This window comes from Astatotilapia calliptera, chromosome 17 (genome assembly GCF_900246225.1).
Source record: "Astatotilapia calliptera chromosome 17, fAstCal1.2, whole genome shotgun sequence".
Classification (NCBI taxonomy): domain Eukaryota; kingdom Metazoa; phylum Chordata; class Actinopteri; order Cichliformes; family Cichlidae; genus Astatotilapia; species Astatotilapia calliptera.
Window position 1 is genome coordinate 30943800 of NC_039318.1, and position 27814 is coordinate 30971613.

General features: G+C 42.5%; 2 protein-coding genes across 5 annotated transcripts in view; one reads left to right on the top strand and one right to left on the bottom strand.

Annotated features, from left to right (window-relative positions):
* The window catches only part of gsap (gamma-secretase activating protein), a 63816-nt gene extending 50500 nt beyond the window's left edge, over positions 1–13316 (top strand). For all 3 annotated transcript variants that reach the window (XM_026146149.1, XM_026146147.1, XM_026146148.1), the window contains 3 exons: positions 10394–10498; positions 11788–11884; positions 12060–13316. In XM_026146149.1, the coding sequence (XP_026001934.1) occupies positions 10394–10498; positions 11788–11884; positions 12060–12160 (303 nt within the window). In that variant the 3' untranslated portion in view covers positions 12161–13316. The remainder of the gene's footprint in view (positions 1–10393; positions 10499–11787; positions 11885–12059) is intronic.
* Positions 13317–16312: 2996 nt separating this feature from the next.
* ccdc146 (coiled-coil domain containing 146) overlaps positions 16313–27814 on the bottom strand; it is a 63583-nt gene continuing 52081 nt past the window's right edge. For both annotated transcript variants that reach the window (XM_026146909.1, XM_026146911.1), the window contains exons 19-23: positions 24340–24450; positions 24111–24248; positions 22416–22541; positions 19944–20066; positions 16313–17053 (exon numbers count right to left, since the gene is read on the bottom strand). In XM_026146909.1, coding sequence (XP_026002694.1) covers positions 16856–17053; positions 19944–20066; positions 22416–22541; positions 24111–24248; positions 24340–24450 — 696 coding nt within the window. In that variant the 3' untranslated portion in view covers positions 16313–16855. The remainder of the gene's footprint in view (positions 17054–19943; positions 20067–22415; positions 22542–24110; positions 24249–24339; positions 24451–27814) is intronic.

A 27814-nucleotide genomic window follows, 5' to 3' on the forward strand; every position in this document is an offset into this window, starting at 1 on the left:
CATTCCGATCCAATTAGGATTTTGAAGTTATTTTAGGTCTCATCTCCCTCAAGCCCCCCTCAAGCCAATCACAGAGCATTTGTGTAACCAACTGGTACGAGAGTGAAGGCGCATGTGAGCGCAGAGGGTTGGGGAGTGGGTTTCCATACATAGCTGTCTACTGAGTCTGTGTCTGTTTATGTCCTAGCTCTTGTGTAACTTCCACGTGTTCCTGTGTGGGTACAGTATATTTCTTTTGTAGCTGCGGGTGTGTTTGTGCATGTGTGTGTGTGCATTACATCTGCACTGTGAACACAGGAATGTTCAGTGTTTAGCTTCTCTGTTCTGTTTCCTGCCTGCTACACTTTTGCTGGTTGGGTTTTGGCGGGCAGAAGAGATTTAGCAGGTACAGCAAACACACTGAGTTAGAAAACAGGAGATGTAGGAGATTTCACCTTGACTAAGCCCAACACCTCTCATGATTCCCATCCTGTGTGTGCTTGACCCCCCCCCACCCCCAACCACCAAGGATTTCCATTAAATGTTTATAAGCAATATTTGCACTGTATGAGGAACACCAGGGATCAGAATGCAGTTGAACCAGCTCTTTTGTCAATTCATGCAGGAATATTATAAATGCTTACTACAGTTATTGTGGTGGGACTAAACTAAAACAGGATACGCCACAGAAACTCATTGCAAGAATTAATTTTTAATGAAATGCTCCAGCTGCCAGATGTAATTGTGGCCTGGCTAACTAAAATTAATTGATAAAATTGTTGCTGCATAAATCAAGATTAAATGTGGCGACACGTCTCACCTAATGCCACGTGTCAGAGAGGTTCCGAGACAAAAAAAAATTAATCCAACTTGCGGTTACTGAAATAGCCTCCTGAGGTTGGCTCCAAAAATGAGTCAGTCCAAATAGGCTCCCTTGTTAACACCAGAAATGAACATGTTTACAGCCTGGTACAGCGATGTTTTTGCTCTGCTGCTAATTTCCTCCCTCATGACCTTTTTACTTCTTTTTTTTTTAATATGCTCCCTGGCCACGTTGTTAGGTACACTGATTCAAATGCTTGTTAAAGCAAATTTCACATGGCAGCAACTCAAAGCGTTTAGGCTTGTAGAAATGAAAGACAAGCTGCTGAAGTTCAAACTGAACAGAAAGGTGATTTAAGTGACTTTGAAAGTGGCTGTTGGTGTCAGGTGGGCTGTATTTCAGGGTATTTCAGTAAAATGGTAAATGGATTAGTGCTTAGATGCAGCTTTTTTACTCTAACTGAGCATTCAAAGCCCTTTTTTACTACTCACTCACCTTTTTACTACAAGCCTCACTCCCCCAGTCAAACACCTACATTCATAAAGTGCTTTATTCTGTGCCTAAGTGCCTTCTGTAACATTCAATCTCACATTCTTACTCAGATGAATGTATCGGGGCAACCTGGGGTTCGGTATCTTACACAAGGATACTTTGACATGCAGGCTGGAGGATGTGGTGATCGAGCCACCAACCTTCAGACTGACAGACAACTCAGCCATATCTCTCGAGCCACAAAAATCCTGCAGAAAATGCTCATCTACTTTGATTTTCCAGCACAACTATATATTTACAGAAAATAGTCCAGAAAAGAGAAAATCTCCAGTGATCAGCATTTCTCTTTGTGAGAGGTGCCTTTTTGACGCCAGAGGTCAGAGGAGAAAGGCCAGATCGCTTCAAGCCAATAGGAAGGGAAGTAATTCAATTAGCCAATGTTTGCAACCAAGTTATGCATAAGAGCTAGGGGTGCAACGATACTCGTATCGATATTGAACCGTTCGATACAGTGCTTTCGGTTCGTACCCATATGTATCGAACAATACAAAATAAATTTTTAATTTATTTTATCAACTTTCCTTCTGACGATGCTGTCTGTGTTGAGCGCTCAGTGGATCTGCGCTCGACAGTGCAGCCTAGGCGGAGTAGTCCAACGCAGATTCACGCAGGGCAAGCTAGCAAGACAGAAGTTAAGCTCTCCTTGCAACATGGCAAATTGAACTTCCCCCACCCTCATTCAGATCTGGCGTTTGGAACTATTTTGGTTTTCATGTGACGTATGACCCTGAAGTTAAGCGCGTCATGGAGTAAAATAAAACAATATGTTGGATGTACCACGCAAAGCTCAATTACATGGGTGGGAGCTAGTGTGTTAGCGCAGTTAGCTCGTTAAGGTGTTGGCCGTCCAGCCCCATGCACGGGCGATCCGCGGTAGCTCGTTAACAGAGATTTGCCATGTTGTGGCGTTAACGTCATTTCAACGAGATTTACGCTGACAGCACTAGTGGGAACACAACAAATATGACTGGACATTTACACCGACATCATCCTAGTGCAAAGACAAGTGGAAGCAGACAAAAACAACAAGCACGCATGCTACAAACTTTACCCGAGTCAGCCGTTAGCACATGATTCTTCTTATGATATGTTTAATATGCTGCTGAGAATATAGCCCAGAAGAAGCGTATAGTATAGCTTTTATTTTGGAAAGAGCCATTTCTCTGTAATAAACTCTCTTTTCCAAAGATGAGTGATTCCTCAATCAGATACAGGGCTCGCAAAATCGCTAGCCCGACGTCCCGGGGCTAGCGATTTTTCCAGTCGGGCTACCAAAATCTATCTCTGCCCTGCCCGTTGGGCTATCGTAGGAAGAAAAAATATATGTCAATGGTTTTGCATTCTTTCGGAAATGTAGCTGGGTAATTATGTCATTGGTATCGGTGAGCCACTGCCAATATATGACATACTGAAATCGCGTTTGAATTTGCGCTTGTTTTTTGCTTTCACTTTGCAATCGCGCAAACTGTGTATTGGTGAGTGATGATAATTTGCGCACCAATTCCTCTGACATCGTCTTATCAATCGTTAGCTTACTATGCAAACATGACAAGTGAAATCTTCTGTTTGTACAGTTATGTTTTGTTTATGTTGCCATAGTGACGGGTGACGCCCTCTCGCTGCGACGGTGTGTCCTTCCGGGGTCAGAGGGCGCCCTTTGTGTTGTTGTTGTTGTTGTTGATGTGCTGTTGCCGCGCTGAGCAGTTAGCTAGCGGCAGTGTTCTTCTGCAGATGTCAATAAACTGCTGTGCTCCCTGGCTAGCTCACGAGAAGCAAGACCAAACGACACCTCCGTCTCCTCCTTGTCTGAGCTCGCCACATTGGTGTCAGAAGTGGGATGATGGTGGCACCCCATGTTCTGACCCGAGTGACTTGTGCGCCAAAAGAAGGCACCTGGACATTTGTAAAGTGAAAGCAAAAAACAAGCGCAAATTCAAATGCGATTTGAATATGTCACATATTGACAGTGGCTCACCGATGGCAATGACATAATTACCCAGCTACATTTCCGAAAGAATGCAAAAGCATTGACATATATTTTTCCTTCCTACAATAGCCCGACGGGCAGGGCAGAGATAGATTTTGGTAGTACGACTGGAAAAATCGCTAGCCCCGGGACGTCGGGCTAGCGATTTTGCAAGCCCTGTGTTACAGGCATGGCCCTTTAAGGATGAAGCCTGATGGGAAATGTATTCGGGATGTGTGTAGCGGGACTGCCTGGTGTGTGTGTGAAGAGAGAGAGCGGAGCAGGGGAAAAGTAACGGTTAGCTACAGAAGAGACGAAAAGAAAATAAATAAAAAGAATATAATAACTCCCTCGACAGCCAGAGTTGTGTCGGCGATGCTCGCTGTGAGTAAACAGTTTCAGCCCACTGTACGCGGTGTTCGTGCCTTAGAGAAGAAATAAAGTTCGGTGAAGCAGTTTCCTACGCCTCCTTCGATCTTTTTGCTAGCGGAGTTGACCTGTATAGTAAGCTGTTGCCGGCTACGAGTCAGTTACGGAACCTTCAAGTAACTGCCAGAGGTTTCCTTACTACGGTTCGGGGCCGCGGATCTGGCGCGGTAATACCTGTATCTGATTGAGGAATCACTCATCTTTGGAAAAGAGAGTTTATTACAGAGAAATGGCTCTTTCCAAAATAAAAGCTATACTATACGCTTTTTCTGGGCTATATTCTCAGCAGCATATTGTAGCGGGTCAGGGCTGTTCGGGGTTCTGTTTGTACAGTTATGTTTTGTTTATGTTGCCATAGTGACGGGCGACGCCCTCCCGCTGCGACGGTGTGTCCTTCCGGGGTCAGAGGGCGCCTTGTGTGTTGTTGTTGTTGTTGCTGTGCGGTTGCCGCGCTGAGCAGTTAGCTAGCGGCAGTGTTCTTCTGCAGATGTCAATAAACGGCTGTGCTCCCTGGCTAGCTCACGGGAAGCAAGACCAAACGACACCTCCGTCTCCTCGTTGTCTGAGCTCGCCACATTGGTGTCAGAAGTGGGATGATGGTGGCACCCCATGTTCTGACCCGAGTGACTTTTCCCCCGCCGGTCATGACCGGCCGGTGCGCCAAAAGAAGGCACTTGGACATTTGCAGGACTTTGTGTGCGGTAATGGGGTCGTCTGACCCCTTAGGTGTGGGCTATGTAGCGGGTCAGGGCTGTTCGGGGTTCTGTTTGTACAGTTATGTTTTGTTTATGTTGCCATAGTGACGGGTGACGCCCTCTCGCTGCGACGGTGTGTCCTTCCGGGGTCAGAGGGCGCCCTGTGTGTTGTTGTTGTTGTGCTGTTGCCGCGCTGGGGTCCGTTCTTCGTACCTCGCTTACTACATCCAAGATCAACTGACACATCCAAGATCAAATCATCGCGCTAACTTTGAGCTCGCTATCCCGGTTCTTCGAACACACCTGTTGTTGACGATTAGTATAGCTGGATGAAGTAATGTGAGATCACTGGGTGGCTTAACAGGGGCTACGCATCAATAGTAGAAACATTGATCGGCAACCCTTTGATTGGTCGGCGAAAATGTCGAAGGAGCGCGCTCGGTATTTTTCGGCAGCAGAGCAAGAACTCTTGATTGAGGGATTTCAGGAGTTTCAGAGTTTAATTAAAACGCAAGGGAACACTGCAAAGGCTGCAAAAGCAAGGAGAGAGGGCTGGCAGAAAGTTGCTGACAAATTAAACTCGTAAGTAATTTAATAATAATAATAATAATAATAATGGATTGGATTTATATACCGCTTTTCAAGGCACCCAAAGCGCTTTACAATGCCACTATTCATTCACTCTCACATTCACACACTGGTGGAGGCAGCTACGGTTGTAGCCACAGCTGCCCTGGGGCAGACTGACAGAAGCCAGGCTGCCATATCGCGCCATCGGCCCCTCTGGCCAACACCAGTAGGCGGTAGGGTAAATTTATCATATTATATTACATTATATCCTCTTTCACATTAGAGCCACGACAGGACCCACTAGAACATGGGAACAAGTAAAAGTGAAATATAAGAATATTCTACAGAATGGTAATATTTATCACTTATATTGCTTTTAGTCTCTTGAAAAGAGACCCTGAAATAATCTGTTTGTTTGTTTATAACAGCAACCAAGAAAAGGGCAGAGCAAAAAAAAGACAGGTGGTGGTCCTGCACCCCCTCGTCAACAAGTTGGTTAAGTAAATAATACCCTCATGGGAAAATCGATATCTCTCTATGAGCACACTGTCGCGCTGAGCTAAAGGATCCTGTCTATCCCGCAATATACGCTGAGTTCTGAAAACTCTCCTTATCAATCTTGCACCTTCCGCAATGGGTGGATCGCGTATATGGACAGGACATGGCTGCGACAGACTTCCCAAATCCACCTTCGCTTTTATAGCCGTGGTCTCTCATCTTGATTACACGAAGTAATTTACTATTACTACGGTACTCTAAAATATGAATGACATCTGAAATAATCAAATACATGAAATAGAATGATTAATAGTACATTTCCCTTTTTTTAGGAAATGACCTGTATGTATCTGTATGAAATCAATAAAAGAATCAAATACTGCATTATCTTTAGTTACATTGATAATATTTATTTATGGAAAAACAGTGGTAAAATATCGCTGTTGCTTTCTTATAAATGAAGCGGACATACCTGCGTGGCCGCGATCTAATCCTGTTTACATAAAGTAAACCAGGGGCCCGTTCTTCGTACGTCGCTTACTACATCCAAGATCAAATGACACATCCAAGATCAAATCATCGCGCTAACCGTGAGCTCGCCAATCCGGTTCCCCGAACACACCTGCTGTTGACGATTACTACAGCTGGACGCAGGAATGTGACATCACTGGGTGTCGTAAAAGGGGCTACGCATCGATAGTAGAAACATTGATCGGCAACCCGCTGATTGGTCGGCGAAAATGTCGAAGGGGCGTGCTCGGTATTTTCCGGCAGCAGAGCAAGAACTCTTGAGTGAGGGATTTCAGGAGTTTCAGAGTTTAATTAAAACGCAAGAGAACACTGCAAAGGCTGCAAAAGCAAGGAGAGAGGGCTGGCAGAAAGTTGCTGACAAATCAAACTCGTAGGTAATTTAATAATAATAATAATAATGGATTGGATTTATATAGCGCTTTCCAAGGCACCCAAAGCGCTTTACGATACCACTATTCATTCACTCCCACATTCACACACTGGTGGAGGCAGCTACGGTTGTAGCCAGGCTGCCATATCGCGCCATCGGCCCCTCTGGCCAACACCAGTAGGCGGTAGGGTAGATCTATCATATGACACTATATTGTCCAATATCATATGGCATTATATTATATTATAATATGTTATATTATATCCCCTTTCACATTAGAGCCACAACAGGACCCACAAGAACATGGGAACAAGTAAAGGTGGAATACAGGAGTATTCTACAGAATGGTAATATTTATCTCTTAGATTGCTTTTCGTCTCTTGGCAAGGTAATACTGGCCTGTAATACTCTATTACTCTGTTAGTTTGTTCATAACAGCAACCAAGAAAAGGGCAGAGGAACAAAAGACAGGTGGTGGTCCTGCACCCCCTCGTCAACAAGTTGGTTAAGTAAATAATACCCTCACGGGAATATCGATATCTCTCAATGAGCACACTGTCGCGCTGAGCTAAAGGATCCTGTCTATCCCGCAATATACGCTGAATTCTGAAAACTCTCCTTATCAATCTTGCACCTTCCGCAATGGGCTGCTCGCGTATACGGACAGGACATGGCTGCGACAGGCTTCCCAAATCCACCTTCGCTTTTATAGCCGTGGTCTCTCATCTTGATTACACAAAGTAATTTGCAATTACTACTGTGAAATATGAATTACATCTGTAATAATCACATACATGTAATAGAATGTTAATAGTACATTTCCCTTTTTTAGGAAATGACCTGTATGTATCTGTGTGAAATCAATAAAAGGATCAAGTGCTGCATTATCTTTAGTTACATTGATAATATTTATTTATGGTGAAACAGTGGAAAAATATCGCTGTTGCTTTCGTATAAATGAAGCGGACATACCTGAGTGGCCGCGATCTAATCCTGTTTACATAAAGTAAACCTGCTCCCGAGCAGGTTTACGCTTACGGCTCTGTTGCTATGGCAGCAAGTCCCGGATGAGCTTCGGGGAACCGACTGATCCAGGATCACGCGAAATCGTCAACAATCTAATCTGGCTAACCTACTTAGCGAGGTACGAAGAACGGGCCCCTGCTCCCGAGCAGGTTTACGCTTACGGATCTGTTGCTATGACAGCAAGTCCCGGATGAGCTTCGGGGAACCGAACGATCCAGGATCACGCAAAATCATCAACAATCAAATCCAGCTAACTTACTTAGCGATGTACGAAGAACGGACCCCTGAGCAGTTAGCTAGCGGCAGTGTTCTTCTGCAGATGTCAATAAACGGCTGTGCTCCCTGGCTAGCTCACGGGAAGCAAGACCAAACGACACCTCCGTCTCCTCCTTGTCTGAGCTCGCCACAATATTTTAGTTCTGCTGAGCCAAGTAAGACAGGTCAGGGTGAAGAAGTGACAGCCAAAGAAAAGCTTACCACAAAACGGAAAAGTTATGACAAATCAGACTATAAGGCAAAAAGAAAGTGCAGCTTTATGGTTTCATGGACAAAAGAATTTCTGTGGCTGCAATATGACAAGTGAAATAACCAGGGCTGCACATAAGTGGTGCGCATTTGCTGTCAAAATAAAAAACGGGCACAAGATAAGAAGTTTCAACGTGTGTTTGCATACATAAGATTTTCAGGAGGAGGACAGACATTTTGTCATGGTCCTGGGCCATGTTGGCCCAGTATTCTTGGTTCCTTGTATTTTCGCTCCTTATTTAGGCCATGTTTTCTGAGGTGTCCTGTTGTGGTGTTCCCTAAGTGTTTTTCCCTTTGTGACTCTTACCCCCTTGTGCCCCTCTGTGTATTTATGAGCTCTCATCTCTCTTTGTGTTTATTCCATGTTTCCCCCAGCCTGTTATGTCTGTGTTCTCCCCGTGCTCTCTCTCCTCCTGTCTGAACCTCTGTGTACTTCCTGTTTTACTTTGACAGTCTCTCGTCAGTATGCGTAATGTTGTGTTCACTCCTGCCCTGTCTCGTTATGTTTATCAGTGTCACCTGTGTTCCCCACCTGTGTGTAATCTCCCTGTGTTCTCTGGGTGTATTTAAGTTGTGTCTTCTGTTATGGTAGTTGCTGGTTCGTCTGTGTTGTTTCCCCTCGGTCTCCCTGCGTCTCTTGTGTATTTCCCCGGACCTCCCTGCATCCTCGTTTCTGGTTTGTGTTATTAGCTTACCCAGTTTAGGTTTCCGGTTTCTTGTTTTTCCACCAGTGCTGTTTTGTGCCCACCGTTGTAAATAAATATTCACCTGCACCAGAGCTGCCGCCTTTTGGGTCCTTTTCTACAACTCCACACGGCTTGCCCCGCAAACCGTGACACATTTGTTTAGAACTCTTAAAGATGTCGAAGAAGCAAGCTCCTTTAAGCAATTACTGTGATGTGCCTCCACCTCCAAAGAAATGTCAGAAGGAGTCCGAACCACAAAAGAAGCACGTATTCTCGGAAAAGTAGTTGCAGGAGGCGAGCTGGCTTCAAACAAATGATGAACGCACAGAGACGTGGTGCGGAATGTGCCGTGAAAATTTAATAAATGACAAATTAAAAAGGCATGAACATTTTTTTTTGTATCGAAAAAATGTCGAACCGTGACACCAAAGTATCGAACCGAACCGAACCGTGAATTTTGTGTATTGTTGCACCCCTAATAAGAGCATCTCTGAACGTACAAGATGTTGAACTTGTGAGCAGAAGCAGCAGAAGAAGACCCCACTGGGTGCCACTGTTTTCACTTAAAAACAGGAAACAGGCTACAATTTGAGACTGGATGGTGGGATCAGGACTTGGTGTAAACAACATGAAAACATAGATCCATCCAGCCTTGTATCAACAGTCAGTGAGACTGATGTTGGTGCTTTAATATATAGCCAATCAGGACGGCTATATCTGACAAACCATCCAAAGTAGGATGGTTTGTCAGACATCACTGTAAAATTATCCTACAGGTAGGACAGTTTGCCAAAGCTTCAAGGCAGCTTCAAGTTTGCTTGGCCGGGCCTTCTCAAATCTGTGACGGAATGGGCAGTGGCGTGCGTTCCATGCCAGCGATGGCAAGATTTATGTATATTTATGTATATTTGACAAGCTGAAGGCATTCTGTACTGTACAGGAGACACGGCACGAGATTGATTGACAATTGTCTACAGCCAATCACGAGGCAGAACACAAAGCACTGTAAAAAAAAAAAAAAAGGAAAAAGCATGCAAAATTGCATAAAAAAATCTGCGAAACAGCGAGGCTGTGAAAGGTGAACCGCATTATAGCGAGGGACCACTGCATATGTATCTGTAAATATATTCAGTAAATATATGCTGTGAGTCTAATGGAGTGAGTTCATTGTCAAAGTTTATATAGTCAGGTGTTATGACCACAGTGTAGCCATCCTATGATGCCTGCACCCAGCAGCATAACCTTGGTGAATCTAAGCCACACAGAGCTAACGCAGTCCTGGCAACAGGCGGTTCAACTCAGTAGTAGACTACCCTAGCAGCCTGTTGTTATTTCCGTCCTGAAAAACTAATTTCTTCATATTCATAGTTTGCAGTATTCTGTAGGTGTAATAATCCCTATACGAAGTTCAGTCATATATTCCAGTCAAGTATGAAGTTTATAAGTTGCCCAATGCAGCATCCTGTTTAGTTATTTTGTGATTAAGTAATGAGTGCAGTTGTGTGGAAAGAAGTTGTGTTGAAATTGCGACAAAAACACTAAAAATTAAAGATGCGTATTTCTCTGAAACCCCTCATTAGCAGTTCACACCACAATAATGGTTTTGTGTTCCAGTTGGCAAAATAGAAAGGGACAGGTGTTCATAAGCTCCAGGGATATTTTTTATTTTGACAGCATGAACTACATGCCTAAAATATAAACTCGGTTATGTGTGTGCGTGTGTGTGTCTGTGTGTATGCGTAGCCTATGGTGAAGAGGATCTACCACATGTGGGATCATCCTGTCAGTTCTGCTTCAATCTCCAGAGATTATGTCAAGACTCTGCTGGAGAAACACAACAAAAATAAGGTAACACAGAAGAGTGTATCACACATGCCAACTCTCATACACACCCTAATCTCACAGACATTTTTAGAAAGTTATTCAGGCATTTAAAAAACAGAAAACTGAGAGAAATGTTTGCACTGGAATGTGCCACCATTTGTTTTTGATAATAAATGCATTATTTTTAAATCCTCCAAAAATGGGAATATATAACCATCCCAGGAGCTATGTAAGGCTGTTGTTTTATGCTTCAAAGCGAATGTGCTAACAGGGTGGTGTTGACCTTTACTTTATGGAAATACCATCAATTTTGTGGGTTTTTGAACATAAATATAGACTCTTGCTAAGGGTCAGTAGGGAGAAGTTGAATTCTGTTTAATTTTATGTAGCTTTGGGCTAATTTTGCAGCTGCCGAACCTCGGTACCTTGTGGCCACTGATTGAACTACGAATCCTCTGTATACCAAAGTGTTCTAGAGTCCAGTTTGGACTAAGCTTTAGCTTCATGCAACGGAGCAGTGATCACAAGCACACAAGTGCAAATCTACAAGTGTTGCTGTTGCTCAGTCAAAGATCAGGCCTCACTCAGATTGAAATGCTGTGGTTGGACCTGTGCATGAATGGATGCCCATAAACCTCCATGAACTGAAGCAACACTGGAACAATAAACAATGCCATGTTGTCAGTCATCTGAGGTTATTTTTACCGCCTCCTGTCTAAAACCTTAGAACTGAGAGAGGTGTACTTCCTTTTCACCATGACTGTATGTTCTTAATCAGTAGTTTTTAGTGTTCCCAATGTTTTCAATGCTTAAGGCATGGTCTTTTCAATTATAAACCCTCACTGAACAGGCATTTAGAGCGTCCATAGGTTATCTTTCAGACCCACAAGTCTATTTATGGTTATATTAATCAAATAATTATACAGAAAAATATGCTTTTTCTCATTTTTTAAAAATAAAGTACTACCAGAAAGTTTGTTTTTTTTTGGTTTATTTGTTTCTGCACAGACATAAAAAAAGACATCATTACTGAACGTGGTAAAGCAGTCACCCACTGATTTAGTCGGATGTGATGCTATCGCCAAGTTTCAGTCAGCTAATTGGCTCACAGAGAAGGCGTGGAGAGCCTGTGACATTTGGTGCAGCGATAGTCTGTTGGTGCCTTAAAAGTTAAACTGCAGCCAAGTTTATCTTAGAGAAGAGCTAAGGTGACTCAGTTTCTGGATTTGCTGCAGATTTGTCTGACTGTTTTCTCAAAAATAAGGCATAAAAAAAACCCTGAAGTTGTGCTTTTTATTTTCCTTCCTCCTTAGGGACTTGCATTCATGGGCACAGACAAGCCTGGCTTCAGACCTGAGTTTGTGCCTCTTACCTACCTGGCAAAAATACTCTCTGATATAGAGGAAGAAGGTATTGTGTGTGTGTGTATGTGTGCGCGCTTTTGTGTTTAGATAGAGGCCTTTCGAGGATTAAGACAGAATGTGTGTGCATGTGTGCGTGCATGCCTGGCCAGAAAGCAACTCTGTACCACAAAGTCTGCTGTTCTGTTTTCTATAAGAATCTGTCTCTTTCTGACTCCGAGCAGGTCCGAACCCCTTCGAGGAGCAGGAGAACGTGGACGCCAGGTTTGTGGAGGAGACGGCTCTGAAACAGACGCTAATTCTGCTGGGCTTCGAGAGAAAATGATAAACGCGCAGAGGTGGAGAGGGACGCGGGGCGGATGGATTGAGAGGGAAAGAGATGGGGAGGAAAATGTGTTTGAGAGACCAGTCATCATCGAAGGGGCCTCGAGGACAAGTAACGGATGGATGGATGATGGAAGGAGGGAGGGCGAGAGATGAAAAATGAGCGGCGGGATTGAAAGGCAGAGGCGTAGACATAAACAAGTTCTCACTGTGCGATGATGAATTAGGGTGGGACGGAGGGGTAGATGGATGGAGATGCTCAGAATAGGAGGCAGAGTCATCACCCCAGTTTTCCCACCTGCTTTTCAGGAAAGAGCTGAGATGGGTTGCGATGTGCGAGGAACAGCTGCAGCTTTACGCAAACCAAACAAATTGTTGGCAACAGCAGAAATTAGAATACAGTAACCAACATGGGCATACCTTCACTTACGGTTTAATTAAACTTTGGGAAACTTTTTTTTTTTTGAAATCGAAAACTGCAGGCAGTTATTTGCATCGTCTCCTCAGCTTCTCTTCTTGCTTTCATAGAATTTATGAACATTGATGTCAAATGCTGTGAATGGTAATTATAAATCACTTGTTTAACTTGCCGGGCTTCCTGTAATGCTGCTGCACCCCATCAACTTGATTATATGCTGACAAAAGCTTTGATGGTTGTGGTTTGATGTGGTCAGTTGCTCTGGTTTTAAAGTGGACCTATTATGCTTTCCCTTATTGTCTGTCATGCATGTGCTGTTACAGTGGTGGATGCTCACATCAAACATGGCTGGAGTTTCGAATGATTAAGTCAGCATATGTGCAAGTTCTCTGTAAGCGCCAAAAACTCAGACAGTTTCCAAGTTCAAATTCAGAATTTCAAATACAACTTACAAAAGAAAATTAACAGAACTTTTTAAGCACTGTGATTGGCTATTCTTTGTATAAATGCAGTTCTCCTTCAAGCATCATTCAGTATCCTCCCTATGGGAAGCGCCCTCTGCTGTCACCATCATGTAAGCTCCACTATTACCATGCACAGCCCAATCACTTCAAAGAGACTGGGCCCCCACTGATCCCCTTTATGAGAGCCTCTGGCCCCACACCAGGACTTCCCGCTTTCTGCCCTGTGGGGCAGGGATAGCTCAGTAGGTAGAGTGGTGGCCCCTGAGCAAGTTACCGTCCCTACACACTGCTCCCCGGGCGCCCAATGGCTGCCCATTGCTTCACTGAGCGAATGGGTTAAATGCAGAAAGGAATTTCCCCACGGGGATCAACAAAGTATACATTATTAAAGATCACTAGAACTCAGCCATCAGAGTAGTTTGCGAACATAGGTTTAGCCCCAACCATCTGCTGTTCAAACCTTTTGTGTACATGGAGCAGCCAATCGAAAGAGCTTCTTATAAGGAATTATTATTGTTCAGAACTGTGACTCATCCCAAATTCAAGAATATAATATAAAATATGAGGCTGGAAATTAGCATAATAGGTCCCCTTTAATGCTGATTTATGCAGAATGATTTGTCTCTCTGACACCACAACTACATATCTATATGTTCATTGTTTGTAACACTTAATAGCTCCTGTTACCAAACCAAAATAAAGAGAACATAGGCACCTTTACACAAAATCACTCCATAACAGGCAGTAAGAGTCTGCCTCCACACACATGTTCAGACGTGTGCTTTGAAAAATCGTGCTGTAAATGTTCCTAATCCTTTCAGTGCCTGGATGTTTGCACCCTGCGCATCATCCAGCACTGAATTCCACAGATTATTTACATGTTGTGCTTTGATTGCAAAACCAGTGCTCTGGAAAAAGGGATCTCTCAATCGCTCATGTTTACAACGAAATGTAAATAAATGTTTTGTCTTTTTTAAATGGTGTCTTTTTTTTGCCTCACTTTTAAAGAACATGGCAGAGACACAAGCTTTGAGGTAGGCGATCTGCGCACTGCTTCCCAATGAATTTTGATGACAGGATGAACTTAGCACTTTTGGAGCGCGGGGATAAATTAGGAAAAGACGTCTGCTTTCAGTGACATAATTTGTAGCGTGAAAGGCTCTGTGGAAGTGAGCTCTGATTCTCGAGAATATCTGAGTGTTTTGGACAGGCTCAGCAGACCTCCAGTAAAGTCAGGAAATAATCTCAGCGTCAGTCATCACACGCGCTGACTCACATTTAATCAGGAACACACCCATCAAGCTTTTTCCCCCCCTTTTTCGTTACATAACCCACAATGTTTTATTAGCAGCTTTCAGCTTCATCACTTTTGCTGCTTCACCTTCAGTCCTTTCTCCTGTGGGCATTTCCTCTTTTAAATGTGATCACTCCTCACCTGATTGCCCCTATCGCACTCTGTTATGCAGTCAGTGTTATGTAGTCAGCTAACAGTTTGGGGCTAAGTTAATCTGACAGCCCTCAGCGTCAGCGTGCGATGGATGATCACACACACATCACACCAGCAGGTCACCTCCTTCGGAAGTTGACTCACGCAGAGTGTTGCGCAAAGCTGGTTTATGCCATTCATTTCCTGTCAAATGAGTTCAAGTTCCTCAAAACCACTTGTTTAGCATTTTTTTAAGCTTTTATACTGACAGTAGGGAACAGGTGGAAAAGACACTGGACAGGTGGAGGCATGAACTGGAGAGATGAGGAATGAAAGTCTGTATACAGTACGTGTGTGACTGAGAGGGACACTGGTGTAACAGTGAAGATTTGAGGAGGAGAAGTAGTGAAAGCAGGGAAGTTGAAATACCTGGTGTCAAACATCAAAAGCAACGGAGAATCCAAAAGAGAGCTGAAGAAGAGAGTGCAGGCAGGGGGAATGGGTGGAAAAAGGTGTGACAGCGGGAGAGGAGATGAAGCGAAAGGGAAGGTCTGCAAGATGGTTGTGAGACCTGCTGTAATGTATAGTTTTGAGAGGGTGGTGCTGACAAGCTGGAGGTGTAAGAAGATGCTAAGATTTTTACAGGTAGTGACCACAGTGGACAAGATTAGAAATGAGTGCATCAGAAGGACAGCTCATATTGAACGCTTTGAGGACAAAGCCAGAAAGGCAAGGTTGAGATGATTTGGAGGGGAGAGTAGATATATTGGGCAAAGTATGTTGAAGATAGAGCTTCCAGGCAGGAGGAAAAAAATTCATGGGACGTCGTGAAGGAGGGCATGCGGAGGGTTGGTGTGACACAGGAGGATGCTAGGGAGATCAGCAGTCCCCAGCCGCCGGGCCATGGACTGGTCCATGAGTCATCTGGTACTGGGCGGCGAGAGTTGAGGCTCGGGTGTGAAATTTATGGTTTTCAGGGTTTTTATCGTTATTTTTTTAAATTGTTTTTCGTTAACTTGGTTTCCCTGGGTCTTTTCCCATGTGTTATGAATAAATCTTCTTTTTTTGCTTCTGTTACTGGTTTTATTTTGTTGTATTTATCCATGACACCTTAAAGGCCGGTCCGTAAAAACATTGTTGAACATAAACCGGTCCGTGGCACAAAAAAGGTTGGGGATCGCTGATGTAGACGATCCTCTTTGCTGACCCCTAAAGAGAGCAACTGGAAGAAGCGTTCCAGCAGTGGTACTCAGGTAGGCTGAGGCAAATAAACAGTGCTCAGTTTGTTCTAAGGATCCCAAGTGTCCTATTTTTTTTAACAGCCTTTTATTTACAATTTTGGTGAGCCCATGAGTAGCTCTTCTTAGCTGACAGGAGTGGCGCCCAGTGCGGTCTTCTGCTGCTACAAGATGCTCTTCTGCACACCAATCTGTCCATTTTTACTCTGACCTCCAGCATCAACAAGGCATTTTGCCCATTTTTGGACAACTGTCTGTAAACCCTGGAGATGGCTTGTGTGGGTAAATCCCAGAAGATCAGCAGTTTCTGAAATACTCAGACCATCCGTCTGGCACCCGCAACCAATTTAGACCCTTTCAGGGCAGTCACATGCTTAGAATCTGCAAAACAAGCTAATACCAGAACTGCTTTAATCTCAAAGATCGAAAAAAGCTTCTGGTAACTTTTTAGTTTCAAAGGCAGTTGACTATGTTTTCGATCACTAGTCACCAACTCTGAACTCTACACCCAATTTAGATCCCCCTCTCTTATCCCTTTGACTCTCCTCTGCTGCCTTCCCCCTTCATTTAAATTCTCCCCTCTCTTTGTCATTCTCTATGCTCTTTCAGTGTTTGAGCTTCCTCACCGTATTTACATTTATCATTTCAGGCATTAAAGGAGACACTCCCAGCCTTGCATAGAGCTTAAACCCATTGCAATTTATTCGGAGATTACAAGCATGAGGGATGAAACAACAAGAGTGAAGAATATGTAGAAATATTCCAGTGGCCCTGAGAAATGAATTTATCTTCTAGAGAAAGGTGGTAAAAGTGTGATGATGCTTTTGCTAGGTGGAGAAAAGAATACAGAAATACATTACTGAGTCTCCTTGTCCTCCCTTCCACTCTCTTTTACTTTTTAGCTTTACTGTAAACAATCAAATGCCAGTAAGGGAACCAAAATTACAACCAGATGCAGGCCACAAGAACAAGCTCAGAGCAGCCAGCACACAGACATGCACATGTTAGTGAGAGCAGGAAGGAGTGTGGAAATAAATAACACAAATCAATGAAACACATGTTCCTTTAGTGTGTGTGTGCCTGAAGTACGCCAATAAAAACAGAACAGTCATATGGTTCAATATGTCGTCCTTGTCCACAGACATGTCTTCTATATTTCTATGGATTTGAGCTCAGGTTTGCGAAAGTGTCTCATGTTGGTCCCTGGTTGGGAGGGTTTGAAGGGGGCCTGGGCTCCGTAGGGTTTGGGCAGAGGCAGCTGAGCGTTCAGCGGGATGTACGCGTTGGGACGTGCTTCGGCTGTGGTGTACTCGCCATTAGGTAACTGCCTCCACTCCTTCTCAGCAAGCTGCACACACACACACACGCAAGAATGTACCAGAAGCAGTTTTAATATTTGATGTAAGATTGCTTGACCTTGGAGTAAATACTTCAATTTCAGATTATCCTGAATTTTAATCAAGTAAATGGAATAATCAGTTCTGCATTTTTTTTTAATATCTCAGCATGAATGCAAAAGCAAAGATGAACAGTCGAGTGCATGAGCTTGGGACAAAAAAGCTGATTAAAAGTTTAATTTGTGTTTTTTTCCTCCTGTTTTTCTTCATATTATACCTCCAGTGATTGAAAACAAACACGACGTGTGCAGAATTTCATATTTTGGATTAAATCCTGAGAACAGCAGCACTTGCAATTATTACAATTTTTTTTTAATTTTACTCATTATATTATGATTTATTCAATTTTTTAAACAAAAAAAATATCAAGAAAAAAACGATCCACATTTCTGGTTATTAATGAGGTTGACAGCCTCCGCTGGATCACTGAGTGCACGTTCCTGTGAACTTTTCCTCAAATGATGAAAACCAAAAGGAATGTTGTGTAACTGAAAAGAACAAAGCAAGGCCTGCCTGTTTGAGTATAAAGGTGGTCGTGCTGACTAAAGTACAGTCATTTTGGTCTGCTCAATTTCATCTTAAATCAGATACTACAGCTGACATGAGGCAATCTGTGCACCCTGGCACACAGTGTGTGAACCAAACCATGGATTTAGGGGAAGTCACTTTGATATACAAGCTATTAACAACTTTCTTTACCTCTCCTTTAATCATATTTATAACAGTAGGTATAATAAAAAGAAAAAGGAATAGCTGCATCTTGGAGCACTGATGTGTGGAGAGCAGTGAGGAATTTAGACCAGTTTACCTACCTTCCTATAAAAATATGCCACCCTTACTTCTTATCAAACACCCTTATCAAAGCAGCATTTTTTCTTCCACAGTCTTGAGCCAATCATCATTTCTTTGCATTTTTTCTTGTAACTTTTTCTTTTTAAAGCAGTCTTAAGTAACAGTTCTCCACACTTTCAAAGTTATGCCAAAACCTGTTTAAATCCCCAGTGTGTTTGGAGAAGGGCAGGCGAGAGGTCATCTGTAAAGCACAGCGGAGGCTCTGTTATGGTTTGGGGCTGCATTTCAGCCAGTGGCGTTGGGAGTCTTGGTGAAATCAGGTGAAAGCAGATCAGTACAGTCATACTGTGATTCACCATGCAATATGATCTGGAGAGCATCTGATTAGCTAGTTTCATTTTTCCATTTTGAAAATGATTGGAAACACACTGGATACATACCTACATAAAAACACTATCAGTCATGCATTGGCATCCGCAGAGCCCGGACATCAACATTACCTCATTACCTAAACATAGCCCCGAATGTCCTTCAAGAAGCCTGGAGAACTATTCCTGAAGACTACTTAAAGAAAAGACAAGCAAGCTGCCTAAGAGGGTTCAGACACTTTTTAATAAATCGCTGCACCTTTTTCCCATTTTCCCAACAAAACATAAAGAAATGAGAGTTGGCTTAGTTTAGGTATAGTACTGTGTTCACCCCATAGTACTTCTATGAGTAAATGCAGATTGGTAAAACAACAAATTGTGCAAATGCTTGTGCATATATTTGGAGCTATTTCCTTTAAAGCTGCTTACATTTTACATATCACGAGCTTTTGGGGGTCTGCTGCTTCGCTCAAGGACACTTGGACAGATTTATTTCGCTTTTTTTTTGTGAGGGGGGAGGATTTACGGTGCATGCTGTGACTGTTTATCACCACACAGCTACTTACTGTTTTCTTGTTACTGTGACCTTATTAGCTAAACAGAAAAAAGCACAAAAAAGTTCAATTTTATATATGGGTCTGTGTACAGATTAAACAACAAGAGTTAATGTGTTATTAGTGAGCCTCAGATAACTCCCTGGGACAGACCCAGGCTGTTTGCCTGTACTGTTAATATTCAACAGCCTCCGGCTCGAGTTAATGACACATGACCTTAAAAGTTTTTTGCATACTGTGTTAAAAACTAGCACCAGGATGAAGTCACTGAAACTGTTAAGAGGCTGACAAAATTGATTTGATCCTATTGTGGCTGATGGATATATTTGTAACGATGGCGAGCTCCTGCTGAGAAAAAAAGAGAAAAAAAAAATCAAGTTCAAGTGAACACGCATCCTCACGACACTCCAGTCCTCTCTTTGACTTTCACCACACCACAGCATGCAAATTAACTGTGCCTAAATCTCACGGACACTTCAAAGAGATGGCGATTTTCTCATGCATAAAGTTTATCCGCTGGCGTGTGATCTGAGGAGGGCACGCAAAGCGAGAAATAATGGCTCTGACCGCGAAAAACATATCAGAAACTGCCACAAAATAAACAAGAAGAAATATCTGCAGACATTTTAAGAAGTTTAAAATGCAAAACTAACAATGACACCCCTCCAAAATTCTTCAGATACACTAATATTTCCACATCTGCAGGTTCCTTGCTGTTACTTGTTTTGGCTATGTGCTTGCAATTTACTGTGGTGTCCTTTTTGATCAGTAGCTATAATAAAAAGGGGAGAAAACAAATGGCTGCAGGCAGCTGGACTGGTTTCAGACAGAGCTGATCTGTGTATGTGCTCCTTCTTTGTGTAGACAGCCGCTAGTTTTGTTTGTCGCCCGTTCAGCCTGTCATTTCCTGTTTTTTTGCAGATTCTAGTTCGAGTCTGTGCGTGGGTAGCTCTCGCTCACGCTTTCACTCACAGCCTTTTTGCTCTGGAGAGTCTTAATCGACTCCTGCCCCTGCAATGTGTCCCTGCTGCACTCTTCTCTTTGCCACTCTATCTTCTTTTCTTGTCCCTCAGTGCTCTAATCAATTTCTGACCAGTGATCTTTGTGAGTCTTGTGTGTTTCTTTACCCTCTCTTTCTCCTCTTTGTCCCTCTGTCTCCTCTTCTTGTCCTGGAGCATCTTCCTCCACTCCTCCTCTTTCTCAGGGTATGGTGACAGGCCCTGCTCCAGCCGCCGCTGGCTCTTGTCCATCTGGAAACACAGGACAAATGGAAGGAACATTCACTTTGTATTCCTTTCACTTTGTCCACTCTGCACTCTCCTGGCCTGATTCAATTTAAGCTGCACCCAAAAACAGATGGTTGTATTAGTGTCAGAATCCAGGCAAAATTAAGCCTTGGCATTTTCTGCTTCTAGCTGTGTCTGCGGTGCACTGCAGGCAGACAACTGCAGGGATTCTTCAGGTTATTAACACAAATCTCCTGAAATATATAGAAGGCATGAGGGAAATCCAGTCATTTTTACCTGTTTATTTATTTATTTTTTACTGAGAAACACAGCAGTGGGGTTTCTGTTGAGACCAGTTTCTGATTTTCAGCATTTCTTGGTTGAATAACGCGATGGTGCCTCATTATTTTCATACTTAAGCTCAAAAATTATACTAATTATGATAATGGACTGATTGCTGAGTCACTAAAGCATGTATGAAAAGTAAAGCCTGTGAAGAAGTGCCTTAAACTTGCATTCTAATTGCCAGCAGGGAGTGACTCTTGTAGTCGTCCCCCCCCCCCCAAAAAAAGTCCAGTTCTCATGAAATTTGTAAGAAAATGACCCTGAAGCGATCTATGATCTCAGTAAATGGCTTCCGACTTCGGCTGCTTCCTTTAGCGGTCACACGGTAGATCATCTCTATATATCTCACCCTATCTCTAGCATTCTTCTCTGTCACACCCACCCTCTGCGTGTCCTCCTTCACTACACCCATGAATCGTCTCTGCAGTCGTCCTCCTTCTGCCTGGCAGCTCATTAGTGACTACACTCTTTAGTTACTACGCCTCTGCACATCACCCTTGTTCTTGAAAAGCGGTACCAGTACACATCCCCAGGCATCCTCTCACGCTCCAGGATCGTGTTGAACAATCTGGGCAGAAAGTCCACTCCTCACCTCCACAGGTAGGTTATCAGGACTCTTCATCCTCTTCATAGCTGCCCTTATTTCATCCTTACTAATCCTCTGCATTTCCTGATTCACAAACTTTCCTCCAATTTGTCCGTTCTCTCACATTTTCCTCAATTAGGAGCTCCTCAAAGGAGTCCTTCCATCTTCAGTACACACTGTCTTCACTCATTAGTAAGACCTCAATAAACACTTTCTTAAATAATTTATGGACTCCGTTTCAAATTTCAATTCCTATTTTATACGACATGTTGCTCATTTTGTAAACCGCGCTACCATTTTTACTAAAATAGATACATTAGAGTAGACAAGATGTTGATGATCAAATGGTCAAGTTGAGGTTTCAAAGTAGCAGTCCACAATGTCCTGATGGCTATCGCAGCAACCTTATGTATAATGTGATCAAATATTTACTATAAAAAAAGAGTATGCTTTCTGTAGTATTCTCACTTTTTTAGCTTTTTGTTCTACATTTGTTGAACTCACACTAACCTCTACCTGGTGAACATGTAGAGACTGATTTAGCCAAATTATGACCAACAGCAGCAGTTCATAAATAAACCAATAATCAAGCTACTGTTAGTCAGAGCCACTACATACACATTACTTACCCTTAATGGAAGTGTAAAAATGAATGTAATAAGCCTCTTTGGTTGCTATAGTTACAGAATACACTGTAATGCTAGCTGCTACTTGTTAGTACTTAGCTTGCAGTTAGCCTGATTGAAAACCTCCTTCTTTGGTCTAAAATATGAATAATTGCTGAAAGGGAATGAAATAATAATTAAAGTGGCTCACCAGGTGTATTTACACATTTCAAATGTGTAAATACGTCCATCTATTCAGGCATTTTCTTCCTGCTAAATATTTTTCTCATAGATTCTTTTCAGAAGAGCAACCTGGTCATCTATGAGGTTCAGTTACAAAGACGTAAGGTTATTCTAAGGACATAGGCAAGATAAGGCTATAGACAATAAACTTTTATGTTCTGTCTGATTCAGTTGATTTGATTTGGCAGTTTCAAACCAGGCACCTGCAATAATATACCTCCCAAAATTTGTAATGTTTAGTTGGAATTGAACCGTCAACCTTTTGTTAGCCAAGCAATTATATAAACCAACATACTATAAAGCCATAGTTTAAAGCATACATAAATTCTGTAAATATTGAACTGCTAGATGTTGATTCCACAGATTCCTAATAAAAGATGGACATTGTCACCCATGAGTAAGGTCTAGTTATGAAATCTTGAGTTGTTTTGAGACTGGATACGATGAGCCAGTGCTCCCTTCGATCGTGATCAGTGAGTAGAAATAAAAATAATGGGAAAACCAGTTGGATGTGCAACTGTGGAGTTGCGCATCCAAGAGCTCGGTGTAGATTTCTGGATCCCTTTGTTGTGGCTACATGTGTCCCCCCCTGACCTGTAGCTCCTTCTCTTTGATCTGTTGTTGTAGAGATAAAGCAGCAGCTTGCTTCATGGAAAGTTCTGCAGAAATGGCCATCATACGGTGGTTGGTGTTGATTATGTTAGTTCGGAGCTCATTCAGCTGGAAGCAGAGAACACAGACAGAGGCACAGAGTAGATCATTCTTCATAAATGTTCAGTGTCAAGCTAATCAGAGAGTGTAATGTAGTGTACAGGTCTAGTGTACTGTGTCCTGCCTCTGGGATAATGTTTTCAGATCATTTGTCCTATTCTCAGAGATCCAAGTAAACCAGTTTAAACTAAAACTGATTTTCATTGTTGATCAAACAACAGGGTCACTGAGACCTCATGAATTTCCTCTTTAACTTTCAAACATCACCAATTAGAAATCCCCATGTCATCGTACTGGGTCTGTGACCCAGTGTTTCTAAGTTTCTGGACCACAAGGTCATCCTGCAGAGCTCCTTCGTCTGCGCTATTGGCCAGGTAGCGGGCCTGTAATGGGCCATCTCTGCTGCAAAGCACACCTTCTGCCTTCTGAACTGCTAGGTCTTTGTTTTGGACTCTTGTGCTCCTTGCTTCAGTGGTTTTGCTCTGATCATTGCCATGCCGTCCCCGTTTGCTGTGTGTTTCCATGTTTCCCTCATTTCCCTTGTTAACTCTTAGTGGTAAATGTCTAGTTGTTTATTTCTAGTTTTTTGTTCCTAGTTTCTTGTTTCTGAGTTTTCCTTTTTTAGTGCTCTTATGTTTAAGTAGTCACAGCAAAGGAGCTACTCAAAGTCCTGCGTTTGGGTCCTGCCTTGCATGCCATACAGTTATACATGACACCCCAAGATTTTCTCATGTTAACGTTTACTTAGCAAAGGAATTTTACTCTCACGTTCTTGGGAACGCAACATCCCAGTACACCTGGAGGGAATTTCATTAAATCTAGTTAGTTTGACTCGAGGATGAACTGATGAGAAGTTGGTGGTCAAATATCACGTGTCCTTCACTTAAGAATTAATAGACTGGTTTCAACAAAATTTAACAGCACTGTCTGAGGAGATGACAAATGATGAAGAGATGGTCTTTTAGGTTAACTACAATGTGACACTATGATGTTCTGCAAAACCACCCAGGACCGTTGACCTTATTTCACATTTGGATGAATGCTGAATGAATGACACTAATCTCTGTGCTCCGCCTAATAGATCCCCTTAAGGTCTTCAAGCAAGGATGTAAACTGCAACTAGAGTAGTTGCCTGTCTACCGTGTGAGGACATTTGAGCTCAAGATTTTCTTCATTTCAAATTAAATTCCTTTCAGTGCTACTGGGACTTATTTCTACAAATGATTATGGGCTATGAAGCTTGTTCCACTAGCTTTTGATGAGGGTATTTATAGCCGAAGAGGAAAAGAAGAGCAAGTGGGAGTGTAAAGAAACTGTAATGCTCAGTGAACTCCCAAATGCTCACTCTGCACGCTCCTCACATGGGCTGCACATGCTCCTCAAACAATGCGTCAGTGTGTTTGTGAGGGAGACAAAGAGAGAGATAAAAGACCACGCTGCAGATAACGGGTGAATAATATGTTTCTCTGTATCTGAGAGTATATTGTATTGTGTGGGAGTGTGTGTGTTTGTCTCTGTATCACCCTATGTGTGTCTATATGAGCAGAGCTTCTTCTCTATGTATATACAAGAGTCTACCTTCTTTGCCAGTGAGAGTCTGTCCTCTTGGCAGTTGTCAGCTTGCTCGCTGAGTGGCTTTGAGAGCCGGGTCACCTGGTCCACCAGGAGTTCTTTTTCCAGCAACTGCCTCTCGCGCTCAGCTAGATTCACCTCAAGCTACAGTGCAGAGACAGAGCGGAGACACACCTTTTTTGTATTCCCTTTGAAAACGTTTGCAACAAAGTAGTGTTTTAAAAGTGTCGCGTACCTGTTCAATTTTCTTGGCCAGTTCTGCCGTTGATAGGTCTTTGCCCTTTAGCTCTTTGTAATCAACTTTTCGCTTCACACCCTCAAGTGTCTTGTCCCTGGCTTCTGACAGCTGAGAGACAGAAAATAAGAGAATTACAGACGAAAACAGACAACAAATTGACTGTGGCAGAAGTCAATAAGCTATTGTCACTTGTATCTAGTAATTTCCAAAGGTAAATAACTGGAAAATACAAAGTAAGGATCTAGAATTAGTCTGTGTGTGTCTGAGTGCTTTGTTCTCCATGGATGGAAGGTACTCGTTGCACTGGGGATTTAAGGGCTTTTTTTTGCTAAACATAGTGCCTACATGGAAGCTACTTCCTGCTACATGACAAGCCAGTGGCAAACTGTGATAAGAGAAACCACAGTTTAAAAAGCTACAACATCCCTCCAAGGGCCTGTTTTTTTAATTTAGTTTTTATTTTCTGACATCCCCAAAGACAGCAGAAATAAAAGGGGAGGCAAGGATACACACAAAAGGAAAAAAACACACTAAGAAGATGAGGCAAAAGGCTCAGAAGCAGACAGGATGACAAGGCGTTAAAGTTAAGTGAAGGGGCAGGGCAGGCATGTTCGATCAATGCCTTTAGCTAATGCTCATTCTGAAACAGCTGCAATTAGCGAGTGGAGACGGAGTTAGAGGTTTGCCAGAGTAAAAAAAAAAAGAAGTGCACATGACCTACAAAGTGCTTAAATGAATGACAGAAAATTAACATATAGAACATTAATTAAAGTTTTGACCTGTCTAAGAATAATGAATGGGTGCCTGCTTTGCTTTTCTGGTCTAGTCCACATGGACACACAGTGCCACTGGTTTAACGCTATTCCAGTAACATGCAGGACTGGAAATGCACCATGAAATGCAGCAATGTCATAAAGTCTGGTAGGGAGAAAAAGGCTAACAAGAATTAAAAATTACAGTGGAAAGTTTAGGAAAATACCAAATAAACCAGACTGAATTCAGGAGAAAATATTACGCACTTGTTACTGAGCACTCAAAGCATTTTACATGAATGCCATAGCACTTTATGCATCTTACATCCATAGTCCAGAGGACCCGGAGGAAACACACGCAGGTACAGAGAAAACATGCAAACTCCACATAAAGAGGGATCAAGCCAGGAACCAAACAAAATCATAAAGACACAATGTTACCTCAAACCTACGACTGGTCAGTCAACTTCATGAGAAAAAGGCTGTTCTGATTATGAAGACAAAGATAAATAGTAACTCAGGTGCCCACCTAACCTCAGCGGGGGCTAGAGATGGAAATGGGCATTTAAGAAAGCTGTAGTATCGTAACAGTGAAGTTAATATAAATCCAAAGCAAGATAAAGGTAAGATATATATATATAAATAAATAAAAATATGAATCTCAGCTGATCAAGGAGCCATGACAGGCAACATAAAATGAATGTAAGCAGAAAATAGGAACAATGAAAAAAAAAAAAAACTGCGATCAGTTGATAGAAGACAGAAAAAGGAAAATACATGAGAAATATTAATAGATGCCTGGGGACACTGAAGCAAATATAAAAGAAGAAGAAGTGATTGATTATACAGTGCGAAGTAAAGAGAGAAGAGTTGAAGAGAGAAAAAGAACACGTGGAATAAAGTACAGAGGCGGTCTGACCTGACATGACCTGCCTTATGAAACATCAGCTTCAGTCCATTCAACCATACTGAGTATACAGGTGTGTGTGTTTGTGTGTGGATATATGCAGCAGTGTAGGTTGATGCGCCTGCATCTAATGTGAGCGAAGAAAGACAGTCCGGAACAACGTGATGATTCCGTCCTTCATAGATGGGATTAATGAAGCCTCTCTCCTATAGTTGGGCAGCGAGCCTGATTAAAACAGACATGGGTGATCAGCCTATTAAAAAGCCTACTGTCATATGAGTCAGGTTTTAACTTAGTATTAAAGCTGTCATGTGATAAGCCAAGGTGTGAGCTGGGTTAAAGTTACTGAAAAGCAAAGACAGAGATAAGAGTGGAGGAAATGTACTTGGAGAAAGTGATAAAAGGCTGACAGACAGAGGAAGATAAAGTGAGAAGGAGCAAAAGAAAGGCCAGAGTCAGAAAAAGGAGATGCGATAGGATGTGAAAGCAGACAAGAAAGGCAGAATTAAAAAGACAAGAGATGCTGAGAAACAGGAACTGGGGCTGACCAAGAGGGACCCGGGATATGTGCACTTCTCACAGAGAATATGACTTTGACAACAAAAGCCTGTTCGTGGTATGAGGAGTTGAATACGTGATTACATCATCTGAAAGCTGAAATTAAGCAACAAATCTGATTCTGTTCCCTGCTCGACATGCAAATGAAGGTCACCAAATCGTCTAGAGGGAATACGAGCTGAAGTAAGACTTAGAAATCCATCAATTCTGATGTCAGGCTTCTCAAACAAACCTTAAAATAAAGTGCTTAATTGCAGTATATAGTACCGCATAGTACCCAATGCCAAATAGCGTTTCAGAAGTATTATTATGCTCAAGTTCTTTGTCTGCTTTAAACAACTGCAACTGAGCTCAGCAGATCATGTCGGAATTGGAGCTAATAAATGCTGGACGACTTTTACTTTAATTGAAATTACTCCACTGCAAAAAAAGAGAGAATGGATTTGTACAACTGGAAATGGTTGATGGCTACACTGGCAGGATCCTGACTGCTGGGTTAAGCTTGATTTTTTTTTACATGAGATGAATCCACAATGAGACAGTCTACAAAGCACTAGATTGGTGGTGGGGTTTCTGTGCACTTTTTCTCAGTGCTGAGCTGATCGTGTTAAGAGTTGGAGCTAATAAATAATTAACAACAGTTACTTTTACTGAAGTGAAAAAGAAGACTTGGGGGATTATAAAACACAGATAGTCAGAATCAAGAAACAGCTATATGGCTACAGAGGCAGAATACAGAGTATTGCGTTCGCATTGTCAGCAAGCTGGATGCTATTACAGCCTATTGCATTTTGTTTCATGGATGCAATGTCTTTGTACTAATCAGTATTTTGTGTTTATTGGGAATAATTTCACCAAGAGGTCCAATTAGAGTTGTTAAATGCACACTGATTACTGAGGGGTGTATTATAAAGCGATATTAATGAGTCAGTGAACTGTACCAAGCTTTAAGGCTCTTTTTTATCTGGCTGTATCACCATAGTAACTCATGATAAACACATAAAAGCCCTGCTTTTCTTCATAGAGACCTGCTGACAGTCCTCTTCTGCGGCCTCCCATGGAGTCCTCTCACAACTGAGCTTTTGCTTCCACAAGTGCTAAAGCCACAGTCTCTCTGATGTCTACTGCTTCAGGAGACCCCATGGCCAAGCAAGCACAGAAAGTGTCCATCAGCAGACTGAGAGCCATGCTGGTCTGCAGGATGCTACCACGACAGACTAATGGAAAAACAATCAATAATAAAAATAACATCAAA